At 38.6% G+C, this 17238-nt stretch overlaps 2 protein-coding genes across 3 annotated transcripts; both read right to left on the reverse strand.

Moving 5' to 3' along the window:
• Positions 1 to 929: 929 nt before the first annotated feature.
• On the reverse strand, positions 930 to 7053 carry LOC109978423 (proton-coupled zinc antiporter SLC30A2-like). Its single transcript, XM_020627806.3, has 8 exons — positions 6858 to 7053; positions 6522 to 6733; positions 4940 to 5086; positions 3858 to 4011; positions 3547 to 3757; positions 2590 to 2695; positions 2343 to 2477; positions 930 to 1606 (listed from the first exon to the last, which is right to left on the reverse strand). Exons 1-8 carry the CDS (start codon positions 6920 to 6922, stop codon positions 1509 to 1511), a joined length of 1128 nt encoding a protein of 375 aa, XP_020483462.2. The 5' UTR covers positions 6923 to 7053; the 3' UTR covers positions 930 to 1508.
• A 61-nt stretch (positions 7054 to 7114) lies between these two features.
• On the reverse strand, positions 7115 to 16956 carry dnajc5gb (DnaJ (Hsp40) homolog, subfamily C, member 5 gamma b). 2 transcript variants are annotated; one of them, XM_020627824.3, is made up of 6 exons: positions 16762 to 16956; positions 16236 to 16365; positions 14354 to 14567; positions 14054 to 14204; positions 12466 to 12543; positions 7115 to 10047 (listed from the first exon to the last, which is right to left on the reverse strand). In XM_020627824.3, the coding sequence occupies exons 2-6, from the start codon at positions 16346 to 16348 to the stop codon at positions 9953 to 9955; spliced, it is 651 nt and encodes a 216-aa protein (XP_020483480.1). In that variant the 5' UTR covers positions 16349 to 16365; positions 16762 to 16956; the 3' UTR covers positions 7115 to 9952. The 2 variants fall into 2 exon arrangements, with proteins under 2 accessions (XP_020483480.1, XP_020483487.1); XM_020627831.3 differs by lacking the exon at positions 12466 to 12543 and having other exon boundaries at positions 16762 to 16955.
• Between the last annotated feature and the right edge of the window lie 282 nt (positions 16957 to 17238).

Below are 17238 nucleotides of genomic sequence, written 5' to 3' on the forward strand. Positions count from 1 at the left end.
TAGATTCTTATTTTGAAACTTAAAGACTGAAAGTTTGATGTAGGAGGAAAAAAAAAAATCTTTTGGAGGCCTAAAATGTTATCATCAGAAAATGAGAAACAAGATTATCATCAGTCTGTAGTCGTATTACAGAATCTTCCAAATCTAACCATAAGCATTAGGAGACTTAATTCAAGGAATAAATCTGTTTTAGCATAGGTATTATTTTTTTCTTAAACCTTAAATACATCTAACTTCAGAAACTCATAAGCTGTCCTTACACTGAGAAATTCTGAATCAATACCAATATGTTTGATCCGTACGAACGCTTCTTTTTAACTCCCTTATTTCCTCAGTGTTGTTGCTAGTTTGCCAAGATCACACACTTTATTTTAGGGCCTTTTGTGTCTTCTTTGAAGGGACAGGAAAGTGGATAGAGTTGGAAATCCGGGAGAGAGAGTGGGGAATGGCATGCAGGGAAAGGTACCACAGGTCAGATTTGGTACCTGGGCTGCCCTCCTCCATGACTACCGCCTCTGTGCATGGTGTGTGAAGACTGAACACTCGGTTAGTTTTGGATTTTTCCGCAGATGTTGCAAACACTTGTAACTCATCTGTCTCAAAGTATTCCTTCTGTCCTCAAGTTTTTCATGTCTTGTCTGTGATCTACAAGATTACAAAGTTATTTGGCCCAGTGCAGTGTTTATAGTTGCGTTTTTTTTGTTTTTTTCCAAGGTAGCAGACATTAAGGTTGACAAGCCACATTTGTTTCCTAACCTGAGAAGGGATGTCATTCCTTAAGTTGGATTAGTATTTTGCCATGTAATACCTTACTAGGGAAGATCACATCTTACCAAATTCTTCAAATTAAATGTTTCTGTAAGTCCGTTTGAAATGTGTCTAGTCTAATAAATATAATGGTTACACTGGCTGTATTAATGCAGGTGGTGTTAGTAGTGGAAGTACATTTATTGTGATCTGCATTAACAATTTACCCCACCAAAAAATACAAAGAAGGTGTATCTTAATTACACTTAAAATATATTGAGCAAGTGTAAAATATTTAAAGTGATGTTAAACAGTTACATCCAGTAGAACTCAGAAACCCTGTAAATAGTTCAATAAATATGGTAACTGGGCTTCTAGACATCTGCTGCTGCATGCATAAAAATCACTCATTTTTTCTCAAATCTCTCGTTTACAAGCTTGATGGAAAAGAAGCCAAAAGCAAAATAATGCTCAAACCCCTGAACATGTTCACTGTAACAGCATGAATAAATCTGTAAACAAAAAGAATTTGATGATATACAGATAGTAACTAAACACATCTATAAAATATGTGGAGCAGAACTTGAAAGAGGAGGGCTGCAGTTTACAGAAGAAAAACTGACTTCCATACATTCAAAAAATAGCAAAAGTCCCTGTAAATGAATATTAAGATGCTTTGTGCAGGAGTAACCAGCGTTTGAGGAAGGTTCCTGCCCTGCTACAAGTCTCTTACACTCCAGGGTCAGTCAGCAGTCGGCATTTTATCGCTCCACTTGTATCGTGATGCTGGAGAAACCAAACTCAGAGCGCACACGCTTCGTTGTTTTCGTCAGGACGCTTTGTGAATCAGCATCTTTCCCTGAGGACAAAAATATAGTGACATTTTCATCAGAGTTCTGCTTAACAATCATTTTAAAGAATCCATCAAATATAAGACATTTACATTTTCTATGATCTATTTCGCTCTTAAGTTGGACCTTGTTCCTGATTTGCTCTCAACAGGACCTGATTTTGATTCAGTTTAGGCTGCTGATGAAATGATCACATCTTCTTTTCATCTTCTGATCAGATATCAGTCAAGTCCCATTGGGGTTGAAAGCATAGAGACATTTATAAAAGGGAAATCTGGCTGAGATCGCTCCATATAAAGTTGCAGATACAACTGATAAAACCATAATTTAATCAGCAGTATAATGTTGAACTAAAGCATGAATAAGAGGATATGTATTAAAGCAGGATCATTAGAGCTTACGGAGGGATAAAGACAAACTCTTGAAATAATAAATTATGGATTTTCAGCGTTTGCCAATGCTGCTGGAAATCCTCGGAAGATTATTCAAATCAGACTGTATTGCATTGCAAATGGTTTCAAACTAAATATAACCTTTTTTCAAATAAATCCAAACAATTATCTAATTAATCTTACGTCAACAAACTATTGATTTCCTTAAGTAAAAAGTTGTGTAATAAGAGGGATAATGTCTAGTGAGTGGGTTTCATGTATATTCTGCTTTTTGTCCTTAACCAATCCCACGCCTGCCTCTAAACCCAGACCATATGAGGTGAAGACAGGTAACGTTGATTTTGGCTCGTACCTGCGACCACGTGCACTGAAAGTAGAGACTGATTCAAGTTGAGGCTCCACATGTGCAAATTGTGAACAGACACTACTCCTCTGACAGACAGCAGCACATCTCTGACGGAGCTGAAGGTTACGTGTTGAGGAGCGCCTGCAGACAACAAAGATCATGACAGTGGCCATCAAATCAAAACCATTAAGCACACATCCCCCGAGTCATTTCATCAATTATGTCAACATGGACAACGCTGTAGAGTGTTTACCCTCCATCAGTATCCTGAAAATATCCTTTGAGACAGGCAGAGTTGTTCCAACCACAAGAACCGAGAACAGGAACGTACAAATTGGATCTACCACTTTGTATTCAGGCTGCGAAGGAAAACAGAAAGATGATCAAAAACAAAGAATAGTTTGTAACAACCAGGGTTCTTAGAAAGGAGAGACTTTTACTAAACAGTGAAACTCAATGTGAATCTATGTTTTTCTATCCGTTAAAAAAGCAACAAAAGACCCGTAGATACTCAGGCTCACTGGTTTCTACTTAAAAATAGTTTTCTTGAGGGGGGTCGCCAGATAGCTCAGCGGGTTATGTCGCGTACCCCATGTAAGAATATAGTCAGGCTATAGTCCTCGCCACAGCGGCGAGCGACCTCTGCCCTTTGCTGCATGTCATCCCGACTCCCTCTCCTCTTAACATTTCCTGTCTCTCTTCAGCTGTCTCTGTCTGGCCCACAGACACAACTTTAAAAAAAAAGTGATCTTTAATACATTTCTATAAAGACTAGAATAGCTTTTTGAAATAGCAGAGCACTAGTTTGTAGCACGTCAGTCAAATAAGAAAAATTACTTTATTTTGCTTCTTCCGCTGCAGATTAGTAGACATTTGTTGAAGGTTGAGGCGTCTAGGAATGACACAAAACAAACTAAATTTCTTATGGTGTCACCCTGATTCCTCAGAGAGCTTTGGATTCTAAAGACTGCCTTAAAACAACTTGGATCCAGTTTCAGGACCACCTCACACCAAACGACTGAGATCATGAGACTGCGCCCCAACTCCAGCAAGACTCTCAGGATTTTATTCTGAGCTTAGAAATGTGTCTGCGACTTTGAAATAGCTCGTGTAGTCGGTAGGTTTCATGTCAGCATAATTGTTCAGTTGGATTCGTTTTCAGTTCAGATGCAACGATGTTGACAGAGTCGGTATTTCAGCTGACACTGACCCAGAAGTGGATGATGGTGGCGGCGAGCAGGACTCCCACACTTTGCACCAGATCTCCAACCACGTGGATGAAAGCCGCCTTCACGCTGGCGTTGCCGTGGCCGTGATGGTGGCCGTGCCCATGACTCTGTGTGTCCCTCTGCATGCTGCTGGAGGGTAAACTGTGGCTGTGACCGTGCGAGGATCCAGACTGATGGAGGATCAGGATCATCCTTAATAAAATAAATAATAATGTGAACAAGTTTCAAGTGAGCGTCTGACCACCGGTAAAAAAAAAAAATCGAATCCTGATGTTGAACCCATCACACTCACAGGACGTTGACCCCAACAGCACAGCCCGAGGTTATGAGCATGATCTGAGTGTCGATGTCATAGTCTCCGTCAGTGATCCTCTGTACGGCCGATACGACCAACAGTGCTGTCAACACCCAGATGGACACGACCGACAGTAACATGCCCAGAATCTCTGAGAGGCACACAACAAACCCAACACTTACACATTTAACAATTAAGTCATTCAAGTAGTTTAAGTTGCAAATATTAATCAACTTGACTCATACCTTTGGGTACAATCAGTGAGATTATTTTACAACTGGTGGAAAGTAACTGAAACATTTGCTTAAGTACTTTTACTTTCCTTCTCTGCTACTTTATACTTCTACTCCTCTCAATCTTAGAGGGAGACTCAGTGACCTCTTCTCAACCTCTTCTTGAAACAAACTTTTATTGCAGTAACACAACAAAGGGGATTCATTTATGGAACACCTGCAGTGAAATAATGAAAAACATTAAAGTTTTTTTTTTTTTTTTTCAAGAATAACACATTTAAAAAATATATAATTAAAGATTAAGTGAGAAAAATGCAACAACATCAGATGTAAGCTCTGTACCGTCCTTTAATTGATGAGTGTAATATTCTGTTTCTTGTTGCTTTAGCTGCTTAGCCAGTTATCTGTAATCTTTGACTTTATTTTGAAAGCTTGGACCTCAGATTAATTTATAAAAGGTTCAAAGAAAAAAAGGGGTCGGCTGGATATGTTTCTTTACTTCATCCTACACCCTTTTCAAACATGGACCACTTGAAAGATAAATAAAACAATGAGTAATTACAGAAAGCATACTCAGTGTTTGTTGTTTGATTTGTTTGCATGTATATTTCATTGTATTTACTGTTTATGTACTGTTTCAAATGTATGTAATGTATGTAATTTTTCAAAAATAAATAAATAAAATGATAATTATTGTATTCTAGATCTCTAGATCCTTGATTGTGTTGTACTAACACTTTGATGCATGTCGCTTTGGATAACATCGTCTGCTACATGAATTGTACATCAACAAATAGTAGTACTTAATAAATCACTATTGGATCAGTGTTGTTAGGTCGAAAGCACCTGCTCGATGCCAGCCGAAAGTCATTTTGTGTGTTTGCGGCCTGGATGAGATCCACAGAGAGAAGAGGCTGATCACGATGCTGCCAAAGTCTGTCAGAAGATGAGCTGCGTCAGTCATGATAGCCAGACTGTGAGCGGCGTATCCACCTGCAGAGAGGAGGGAGACACATGTGAGTGTCAGTGAGCTAAACAGGGAGGAGAAACCAAGGTCATGAGAAAACCCTGAAAAGGATGGAGTCTTACTTCAGATATTGCATCTTCACTTTTTGCTCACTAAAGAAAAATGTGATTTTCAGACACTTCTGTTTTTCAGACAGCAGTAAGATTGTTTGTTAGAATCTGTAAAAGTGTAGCTGGTGATTCTTTTAACCACCTTTCTGTTGAACTAAAAAGGAGTTTGAGTATTTGGTATTTGGATATTGTGTCTTTTTGTTATTGTTTCTTATCTCCACTGGGAATATTTTAAAAAGGCAGATTTCTTTTCAACCATGATGAGGCAATCCTGATGAAATAAAGGTTGAATGAAGAATAAAAGCATGAATTCATTCTGTCATTTCAATCTGATTGGTCAGTACTAGGAAAAGGAAACAGGTTGTTAGACGCACCTGAAGCAGCGATCACAGAGTATAAAAGCAAATTCAGATGTATTTATTTTATTAAGATTTATTTAATAGGACAGTGGATAGAGTCTGAAACGGAGGAGAGAGAGAGAGTGGGTAATGACATGAGATAAAGGAGCCACAGGCCGGACTTCAACCTGAGCTAGCCGCTTGGAGGACTACAGCCTCCTTCATGGGGCGCAACCTGACAGCTAGGCCATCAGCGCTCCATGAATTTAGAGTTCTGAAATCAGATATTACTAAAGGTTCAAATGTTACAATTACTAAAAGGAACAGAAAGTTAAGGTTTTATTTTAATTGCATCATTAGTTTGGATTTATATAAATTAAGAATAATCATGTACCTCGTAGATCATTTAATGATCAGATGCCGGAGTGTTTTTTACACTTGCATTTTCTAAATGTTGAAGAAATATGAAAGAGTTGTGAATATTTTCTCAGCAAACAATCTTATTAAATGTTTTTATTAAATACATTTCTTTGACTAACATTTTACAACACAACATAAACGTGTTGCTGCTCTCTGGTGGACAAACTTTGTAATAGTAACAATGTTTCTTAATTAAAAAAACCTACTTCAGCATTTCTGTACTGAAACTTAACGATAAATCAATCAATACAAAGATATGTACAATCAGCTAAAACTTGCAGGTCACTATAGTTTTTTTTGTTGCATCTGATCCAGTTTTAGTTTTCTTAGCATTTGCATCAAAAGCAGTGATCATATGTTAGTATTGGAGTACGTTTTCATATGAAAAAAACTAATTGCCTCTTATGAATTAATCTAGTACTGTAGATTTAAAGCAGCAGAAATGTTTCTCAGACTAAAAGTATATGAGAAATGTATTGAAGTGCATTAATGTGTAACACTATTATAGCAATGAAAAGCACTTCAGAAACATCAATCAGGACACATATCTTATTGTCAGGTAAAATCAATTACGTCCAGGATTCATTTCTCACCAATCACCTCTCCTGTCATGAAGCAGAGGCTGACAGCACAGGCGATGGCAAGCTTCCTTCTGGCTAAACGTCTGGCTTCACCTTCGACACCTGACATGTTGTCCGTCTCCTGGCAGAGCCGCTCAGGCTGCTGCAGGCCGTCCATGCTGGACACATCGTCACTGAACTCTGCTGAGGCCGAGTCTGAACAGTTTCCCTCTGGGGAACGCGGCCTGAGAAAAAGATAGAACTTTGACTGGTTTCCTAAAATATTATCCTGAACATACAAAAAGAGGTAATGAAAAAGTCATAAGTCCAGAAATAAAAAAAAAGAAGCAAATTAAAAGCATCGCATACCATCTTAGTGGCTCCAAATGAGCCTCAATCAAATGTTGTTTCTCTGAATCCACTGAAACCTCCATTCCCTGGTATGACTTCTCCTGCAGGACTTCTTTTCAGTTTAAAAAGTGTTTAAGTGAATCTTACCACCTGCTGGAACAACACGTGTTATCACTCAGGGGTGGAGCACAACAGGGACCAATAGCAGGTAACTGATCTCCAGGGTGCTGGTCACTAACGCCACTCGCTTAAAATTACAAGACCATTTGCTGACATTCCCGTTTTCACCCAACTTTATTTAATCCGACAAATCTTGATGTTACAGAAACAAACATTTGGAAACATGTAACATTTGAAAAATGACAAAAAATCCTGGGAATGTTGAGATGATAAAACTATATATATATATATATTTGTATTTTAAATCTGTGATAAAATAACTAACAAAAAGAAAAGGAAAAGAAATCCCACTTAAATGTATTCAGGCGCTCAGTCACGTATGTCTTATGATACATAAAGGTTACAGAATTAAATATTTATCTGGGATGGTTAGGGCTTTACATAAATACACTGTGCACATATACTATAATATTATACAAAGTGAACCTAATGAAGCACAAACCCTCCTGCACATTCCCACACCAGGCAAAGACACATCATATCATGTAAACATTTTGAGAGATGGCATCATTTAATCTGTATCTTTATACACACAATTCATTTGTCATCAAATTTCCAATCCAAAAAAAAATAAATGTCTCACTTTACATAAAAGCACATTTCCTGAATGGAGCATATTATAATGATACACACACTCATCATCACATACAGATAAGAGGGATTTTCATCCTTTAAAAAGAAGGATTTGACACATCTGGATCATGACCTCGCTGTCCTGTTGTTGAGGGTTGTATATAAACATGTTCTTTTCTCGTGTCAAGTGTAAAGAGAGTTTAAAAATGTATATGTTGTTGTCTAATCTTTTTCTGTACCTTTATATGATTTGTTTGCTCGAGGTCACTTTATGTTCAGCTACAGCGAAAAAGAACGATAAAAGATCCATTTGAAGGTAAAGCTCAGTAAAGCTTGGGAAACACGTTTGTTTGCTTTCTTAATGAGACTCCGATGAGAGGTTTCATACCACTATCATGTCTGTGTGTTGTGTTAGTGTGCAGCTTCAGCCAGCAGGTGACTCACATTTGCGTATTTTAGCATAAAGACTTGAAACAGGGGGGGGGGGGGGGGGGACAGCTAGCCTATTTCTGTAAATTAAAAGTCTAAAAATCTGCCAATCAACACCTCTAATGCTCCTGAGTGAACCCGCTGGAAGTACGTTTAATAAATTAGACACATCACGCTGTAACTTTAGGACAGTTAAGTGCTGGAACTATTGTATGTAACAAACAGTGTATCAATCCGCCCTACAGTAGTACTTCTGCACAGGGCATTAGTGACTGTGACGCAGATTGAAACCCCTTAGGTGACTTGATTATTTTTAAAAACTAAGTCTGGTGTTTAACTTCTTCATCAGGCTAGCTCTTCCCCTCTGGTTCCTCTCTTAATGTTAAGCTAGGCTAATTACATCCTGGCCCCAGCTCAAACTAGATACTTATTATAAAACGGGAAGTGAGACTTTCCAAAAAGCCACAGTGATGACTCCTTGAAGAACTCTTTTGGAGGGGTGCAAGTGTATTCTTTCGTTTCAGCCATCATGGTTCCACTTCAGATGGGATAACCAGCTCACAAGTCTTATATCTAATGATGCGTTCATGTCTTATCTGAGGAAATTAGAACTACCAGCTTCTAACTTGTGATTACTGCTAGAATGAACTATTGATAATTACAAAACTGTGGATTCAAATATAATCAGGTGCTTTATAGCATGGGAACAGGATGTGTATTGTTGCCATAGTAGTGCTGAATAAGTAGATTAAACTCAAATGTATAGATAGAAATTGATCTAGGCCCACAGTATTTGTTATTATTCCAGACGTACTGATAGGATACAACCAATCACATAACTTCAATTAAGTATTCAACAGGGCAGATCTATTTGTTTTGATTCTATATTACCGTCGAAGAGCGTGTACTACAGAATGCATTGACCGGGCTATTTGACCGAGCCTTGCAAACAAAGTCAGGAAAACAAACTTGAAGTCCAGACTGATGTTGCCTTACATATTTCAAGAATAATCCCAGTTTCCTCCATAAAATAAATGTAGTAAATACAACACTGGTATTGGATCAGTAATCTGTGATAGGGTTGTCAAAACTTTTAATACTTAAAAAATAATCTTTGACATTGCCTGTTTGATAACAATTCAATCCCAATTATTTGAATTATCTCTCTAAAGTACTGAAGAGTTAAAAAAAAATAATAATCTGATCTTCAGTTGTATTTTTAACCCAAAACTGCTGCGAGCAAAAGAGAGACAATACCGTCTAAAATGCGAGTTAGGACATGCTGTGCAGAAGTTTGCTTGTAATTTTCCAGAAATAAAAACAAGAAATTATCAAATCTCAGAAAGAAAGCTAACAAGTATATTTCCCTAAATGTTGTTTGCAGTGAGAGTTTCTTAAATATTATCATCAGAGTTTTAACAGGCAGTTGACATCCAAACATAAAGACATCCTTTCTAGAATATGAATCTATGTGCAGTATGACTAAACACCTCATAAAACTTCAAGTGGTTGGCCTCCAATAATCCATCATGTTGCGTTGAAATATTCTGACTGAGATCATAAGCAGGTATGTTCTCAGAGCATTGTGGCATGAACACGAACTTGAATTATTAAAGTGCATAAAAAATATTACAGAGCTTTGATCTGCATGGCTTCCTCATTTGACACTGCAGTTCAGACTGTACCCAAAAATTAAAAGTTAAAAAAATAAATATGAGATTGCAGTGAAGACACCATTGGCACTTTAAAAAATAGAAATTATGGCACAATCAAATTGCCGCTTGTTTCTTTTACAAGCCTCTGAGATAAATATGATTTCTGCACGTTAGCAACATTCAAATCCTTATCAGCCGCTGATCATTACAGATGCTGATGCAGATGTGGTATAATCAGACAGTCCAGACTCTGAAGGACTCCACTCACTTACTCGCTCATTTCTCAGCTGACTTGGACAGCTGGCTGGAGGATCCGGGCCCCGAGGTCCCGTTGGTCGCATGAGGCTGAATCACAATTGGTGTGTTTTCACCTGGAGGTGTGAAAAGAAAAACAAGGTATTAAACAACGGCTAAATTTCCCATCCTTCTTTTTTTCCCCCCCGTTATCTTCAAAACAGAGCTGTTGTCTTGTAAGTAGACTGTTTAAAAGAAGGGGATGTAATCTCAAGGTATGAAGACTCAAGGCCCTGACACACCAAGCTGACGGCAAAGAACTAGTGACTGTGGCGTCGCCTCACAGCGCCTTTGTCTTGGCCAAAAAGTTGCACTTGAACACACCGCAAAGCCTAAGCCTAAGCCACCAGCCAACACCCTCGTTCGTTCTGCACGAGTGAGATGAAATAACTCTCGATGCCAGCAGACGGCGGTAGTCCGTTATTATGATACGAGAAGACCATTTTTACACCGCTGTCGGTCACCACTTGTAAAATAAGTCAAAGTGAACTTTATTGTCAATTCCAAAATATGCCAGACATACAGTGGAATCGAAATTGCCTTTGTCTCCGTCCCAAGGTGCAATACAACCAAAATAAGGTAAAATAAGATAAAATAAAATAGATAAAATAAAATGAGGTAAAAATAAGATAAATAATATTTACAGTAATAAATTCTAAATTGTGCAAAAGGTACAAATAAGTACTTCTAATCAAGAATAATGTATGATAAAAAGTTGAAAATTTGGAACTGGCCATTGTCAGCTCTTAGTCTTTAAGTGGAAAAAGAAAAGGAGAGGCAGAGGCGACAAATAAGGAGAAACCGCACTAATGGAAAGCGTGGATACTACAGCGGCATTCTCAAGGGGCTTTCTCGAACCTGTTTCGAAAGCTGGAGATAAATGAAACCGCCAAACAGCCAATCAGAGTGATTCCTCTCACCAACATGTCGAATTGGCTGAAAAGAGGCAGACCAGGGCCGACGGGTAGCGACGGAGCTGGACACACCGTAAAAACTAGGACGATGATCGCTCACCGACGGCTGACGGATCTCCTTGGTGTGTCAGGGACTTCAAGGCCAGGTTTAATTTCTGTAAACCTGCAATATTTCCAATGACCAGCAGGGGAGACTCCACTGGATGAAAATGAATTCAGAGCAGATTGACCTCTATGATGGCAGAATGAAAATGGCCTCAGGTTTTCTTTTGAAACAACAGTCTTGTTAAAAATAAAATAAACAAAGCAGGTTATGATTGAGGGTTTGAGTACCTTTAGATTAGTAGTCAAAGACACATCCTCAAGAAATGCCTTGCTCAAAGTTGAACTGCAATTTAATAAAGTTAATGTGAGTGCTAAAAGATTTATTATCCAAATCATCACAGTTACCGTGATTTAAAAATGCTCCTTGCTAACAACGTTAACGCTAGCATTAACTCATATCTTAGCATTTGCTGACCCTCCCCAGCAGCGAGCACCACCCTCTCTTCACTTGTGGCTTCAACACAAAAACAAACCAACAGCTTTTAAAAAGCAGAAAAAGAAAAAGAAGGGTGAAGTCACAGGGAATACGTCTGCTACTTAAAGACAGTCCATGTTTAATTTCAAATGGTAAAAAACAAAACAAAACAAAAAACAGGATTTGACTGTTAGTAGAGAAGGTTGAAGGTTTCATTTTAATGACTGGATTAGTAGAAAGTTTATTTATTAAGTTAGGTATTAGTGGTTATTAAAATAATTCATCAAGGTTAAAATGTCAAACACTCACTGGTTCCAAGTTCTCATATGGATTTAGATTTGTTGTTTCTTTCCTCACTCTAAATTGTCACGTGAAAAATATTTACTTATTTTCTGACGTTTGTTAATGATAGATTTTTTTCTATCATATTCTTTAATCAATAAAGATCAAGATATGACAGGAAATTATAAAAACTATAAGAAATATCAAAAATAATGCCAGTCAGAAATCATCTTTTGTAATTTATAACTTTGCTATAACCGGAGAATCTTTGGCCTTTGTTCACTGCTTTGTGAGTCTTTTATAAACAAAGAAATAGATTTTTTTAAATGATGGATAAGTTAACATGAAGATAAATTAAAAAAAAGGATATAAAATTCAATTCTTCAATTATCTGAATCATTTTACTCCCAGATTGAGAACCCCTGAACTTTTTAATAAAGTCTTAGAATTTAAATATACGTATATTTTTCTACTGTTTTTTTTTTTTGTTTGTTTTTTTGAGTAACGATTTTATAAACAACGATGAGTGAAACAAAAAAGTTTTTTGTCAGTTATGAACAAAGGAAACAGGAAATGTTACATAACAGTATCAATGACAGTATGTACTGACGCAGTATAGTAAAGTTAAATGAAATGTGAGTGCATGATTAGTCAAATGCACAGTCTATCCTGTGGACCAGCGTTGCTAGAAGCTGTTCAAACATGTTCCCCAGTGAAACACTGCGTTGAACTTGTGAGATTAATGAAGCAGAGCAGCAGCCAGACAAGGCGAACTTTACCTGAAGAAGTGACAGCTTCACCTGAAGTGGCCGTGGCAGCACTAGGGCTCGGCTGAATTATTATTACATGGTCTCCAGCTGTGAAACAAAATGCAACACTCAGCAAATCCATGCTTCTTCCTCAGACAAAATGACCGGACTCAGGGACTTGAACTGGATTTAAAGAAATGGTAGCACATTTCAGGAATGATGCTTCAATGCACTTTGTTTTTAAGAGTTAGTTTTTAGTTTTAGCTTGTTGCTGGGCAACTCTTCTCCCTCTTTGCACAACCCCCCCCCCCCCCCCCGTTTCGAGTCTTAAAACTTAGCTAAGATGAACACCATCTAGGTGTTGCTTCAGAATACACACAATCAGCCTCACTTGAACTACGTGGAATAGCGCAACTCGACTATTTGCTTTTTGTTTTGTTTTTCTTGGTACACACCAGTTACCACTCCTTGAGGTTGACCTATTATGCTGATCTCCATTTTAAAACGCACATAAAGTGTTACAATCTGGATGCACACACTAAAAAGGGGGGGGGGGCAAAGTTTCAGACGAGGTGATTGTTGGAGAATTCTCAGGATAAATTAGTGCGCTGAACGGCTTGTTCCGCTAATCACGCGATAGTTCCCCGATATGAAACAAAGAATTTCACTAGCAGCTTCAAACCTCTACGTAAGCTGTTGAAGATGTTTACATAGGCTGTTCTCCCAGCACTGGGCAGATCACTTATTGAATAGGCAGCTCAGCTCACACCAAACATGACCGGGGTAATGCCAGAAAAAGTACAATGTATCATCAACAACGTTTACACATAAAAACAAAGCAGGAAGAGTTGAATGTAAGTCGAGTTGAGCAGAGCCATACCCTACTCTGACCAATGCTTACCCTGAAAATCCAGAAAAGAAGTATCCATTTAGAAATCCAGCCACTTAACTTTATATCTTAATTGATGTTACTTTTCTATTGCCTTTCAAGCAGAAGTCTTTTCAATTTATGATAATAATAAACATTTAATCCAGATTAAACTGCATTATCAAAGAGTTCAAAACCCATTTTGTAATTCCCCAGAGTACTTCCTAATTTAGACACTGGATGCATCTCATTTCTCAAGAGACAGCACAATGTGTAGTAAAAAACAGAAGCTTTTTAAAATGCCTAAAAATGGACCAGTAGACGTGAACATGCTGTGTGCAGTTAACCGACATGAAAGCTTTTTTTTTAAATTTAGATATTTGGGGCATCAGCTAAACTTCGTGGCTTACCGGTAATTACTTTGTTGCATTTTAATTTATTTTCAAACAAAGCAAGTTCTCACAATGAGCCAGAAGAAGGTAAGCTCATGCCATCGTGATCTTGTATCAGATTGTCGTTGCTGTTGTATCATAAAAGTTAGTCAACCCTGTCCTCGCAGATTTTGAGGAACGACACAGACCGATAAAACCAGCTTTTAGTTTCACTCTCGTTTGTTTCAGACATCAACAAGACAAAACTGCGATTTTCCAGAAGTGACACCGTTTCATTATGTGAGCAGCAGAGAGGTTTCCTCATTATCACTTTAAAAATAAAAAGCCAAAGTGAACCCGGAAGCACAAATTCACTCACCTGTATCCTGTTCTCTGATCTCGGCCTCGAGGTCCTCTGGGTCCATGTATGCAAAATGCTCCTCTTCAGCCGATTTGCACTTCCCACAGCAGAAACAGCAGCAGCAGAAACAGCAACAGCATGTGAAAATACCGCAGCACACCACAAGGGCCTGAAGACAAAGGAAAGATATGAAATGTAATAAAGGTTAAAACTACCTACCCACTCCTGCACAATAAAGAAGTTAAAATATAAAAAGGAACATAACACCATAAAAGCTCAGTTATGATCATATGCACAGGAAGGCCTTTGAAACATCACCTTAAACCAGCACTTGGACATGAGGAAGTAATATTTGACGCTCTCATCCCCAAACTGTTCTGACACGTAGAGGCCCATGGACCCATACTCGTCATAGATCTTGCGTTTGTTTTCATCACTGAGGATGGAGTTGGCGTTGTTGATCTCTTTGAATTTCTCTGCAGCTTCTGGGTTGTCTGGGTTCTTATCGGGGTGATGCCTCAGCGCCAGTTTTCTGCAAAGAAGAAGTTCGTGAATGTTGAGGATGTAGACGTCCACTGGGTGTTATAGGATTGCTGTCATCAACGACTAAATTTATTATAATCTACACAACATGGTTCTGACATTAGCGATTCAAAATTAAAGGCAGAGTCAGTAGCATTTTCCTAAAGAATAGACTTCTACAAAAGTAATGCTGCTAAATCTTCCCTTATTGGCCTCCATGCATGTGTGGTGGAGGCTGTGTCTGCAGAGAGCCATGTCCTCTGCCTCTATTTTGATAGTTCGGGCAGTCTGTGTGTTTCTCCCAGCCAATGACAGCGCACAAGTGGGTTTGCGAGTGAATCAAATTCAACGACCGGACGCCATTCACGCCGGTGACTATGGCCGACGCTGACGTAGCGACAAAGATGAGAAACTAAAATCATAGTTAGGCAAAACACCAAGCGCCAAAGCTCGTCCCAAGACAAAGTCGAACCTTGGGTTGGCTTTCATCCCCATATGGGTCCTTAAGGAGCTGCTTTGGACGGAGATAATCCTGCCTTCTGTTGGACATGCAGGTGCCAAACACTGGCAGTAAGCTTGTGCTAGCTTGCTAAATTATCGGGGTTTTTTTTCCATAACAACAAATGTAATATTCTCAGGTGGCTTGCAGTGCAGTGGGCGTGCGCTTCTGGTGGAGGGGCCCAATGTGTGTGCGAGCTGCAAAGAACATTTCTACTGACTTTACCTTTAAGCAGAAAAGCAACAGTTAAGGTTGTTAATCAGCTAACATAACTTCTTTTTGTTTTTGTGTGGAATTTTTACATTTTAAACCTGATGATGATACAACAAAATAACGTTAAAAGTCACAGTATCTATCCCAGAAACAAGGAGAGGTGCTCTGTAGATTAAAAGTCATTTCAGGACTTTAGGGTTAGTGTTTCACTATATTCAAAAATGGTGAATTTTGATCAGATAAAATGTAGGTCATTATTGAGAAACTTCCCAAAAATGGTACATACACTGCAGCAAAAACTTCTGTTGTTAATTTGTAAACTCTATGGACACAATGTATTCCATGAGCTCTTAAGGGGGGGGGGGGGGGGGGGAATTCAAAGGCACACAGAGCAGTAAATTAACAACAGCGCAAGTAAACGAAACATTTTAACCTAAATATAAAGTGTCAATTTAAATACAACTTAAAGCTTAAAAATACAAAATATAAAAGAGTAGATATAAGTGGACAGTGATCGGACTAACAGATGCAAACAGAACTATACGCAGTAAACGAGAAATAAATATATATATACAGAGCTATGTGCAAGTAGGCAAATACTAAATGATAAGTTTGTAAGGTGCATGGTGAAAAATGGAACAACAGAACAAGTTGTTATACGAACAAGTTCTGCAATTTGAAACCTTTATTTGTTCTTGTGTCATGCTTCAAGCAGTTGCACATTTGGCACCTGTCAGAGGTGTTGATCATCTTTGTGAACCACGAAAAAAAAAAAAAAACTTGGTCCCACCTTTCTCACACACAGGGGCCACGCCGCTTTATTTACAAGTGTGTAAATTAAGCTGATCCAAGAATTTGAATTCCTGCAGCAGGCTCACAACTCGAAAATGAAAGTTTCACACATCACCACCTACTGTCTGCTAAACTACAAAAAGAAGACAGATGAATTAGCTTTCACGAACAAACCTGTAAGTCTTCTTTATTTCCTCGGGAGTTGCTCCTTTCTCCAGACCCAGGACTTTGTACAAACTGTCTCCTGCTGTTGACATCTTCCGCTGAGGTCTGTTTGGGTCCTCCATGTTTCCGGATTTGGCGGCTTAGGATTCAGGAACCACACGTTATTTTCTTAATTATTTCAAGTAACAGTAAGAAGAATTCAAGCAAAGTAACTAACACAGCTCATGATTTCAGCGAGGAAGTGAAATGAACCGCAGTTGACTCGAAAGCATGCTGAAAGTACAACCAGCTTAACCCAGCCATTTGTTTACTACAGTTGACGCAATTTCAGAAGACAAGACACATTCAGACTTTTCTAGAGCGCAATTATTTCACTTTGTTTGATTTATCTTGTGCGAAAGCCGTAATATTTACAGTCTGTGGTTAAACCCTGCAGGGAAAACGTCACGACAAAACTGCTAACTGGCTTAGCCAACTTTAGCAGCAGCAGCAGCAGCATGAGGGGGGGGGGGGGAGGAAGTTAAATTTCACATACTGGACAAATTAATATCGTTGTTTGTCGACGAGTCATAGAGTCCGAAGTGTGTCCGTCGTTCGTCTTGTAGTTTGTTCCATGAAGTGTTGTTGTCACGTGTTTTTCCCGCTATTTAAACGTCTCTCCGGTCTCTCTCTTTCTCTCCCCCCCTCCAAATGATGACCCGGAGAAAATTTCAGAGGAGCCGCAGCGGTGAAGAAGGAAGTGAGACGGGAAGGTGCCCTGTGACGTCACTGGTAAAGTTGGCGCCTGCTCGGATGCGTTTTAAATACGCAGCTTTACACATCGACATGTCTGGATTTATATCTATTTTTAATGACTCAAAGAAAGGCTACGTCTTTTTTTTTTTTTTTTTTACACTTTTTCCAAATACACTTCCGTTTGTGTGAAATATTGACAGCATAAAACTGATAGAAAAATATTTAAGACTATAGTGAAGTCGAATATTCACAGCCCCCCCTCCCCACCACCACATTA

This window comes from Labrus bergylta, chromosome 18, assembly GCF_963930695.1.
Source record: "Labrus bergylta chromosome 18, fLabBer1.1, whole genome shotgun sequence".
In the NCBI taxonomy this organism is placed as follows: domain Eukaryota; kingdom Metazoa; phylum Chordata; class Actinopteri; order Labriformes; family Labridae; genus Labrus; species Labrus bergylta.

Bases quoted from the DNA above. Each gene is read 5' to 3' on its own strand.
- LOC109978423 (XM_020627806.3), bottom strand. From the start codon at position 6,922: ATGGAGGTTTCAGTGGATTCAGAGAAACAACATTTGATTGAGGCTCAT. The intron at 5,087-6,521 runs GTGAGAAATGAA...TCCTCTCTGCAG, and splicing joins CATGACAGGAGAGGTGATTG to GTGGATACGCCGCTCACAGT. The intron at 4,012-4,939 runs GTGCTTTCGACC...TGTGCCTCTCAG, and splicing joins TTTCGGCTGGCATCGAGCAG to AGATTCTGGGCATGTTACTG.
- dnajc5gb (XM_020627824.3), bottom strand. From the start codon at position 16,348: ATGGAGGACCCAAACAGACCTCAGCGGAAGATGTCAACAGCAGGAGAC. The intron at 12,544-14,053 runs GTGAGTGAATTT...TTTGTTTCACAG, and splicing joins GATCAGAGAACAGGATACAG to CTGGAGACCATGTAATAATA. The intron at 10,048-12,465 runs GTAAAGTTCGCC...TCACACCTCCAG, and splicing joins TGAAGCTGTCACTTCTTCAG to GTGAAAACACACCAATTGTG.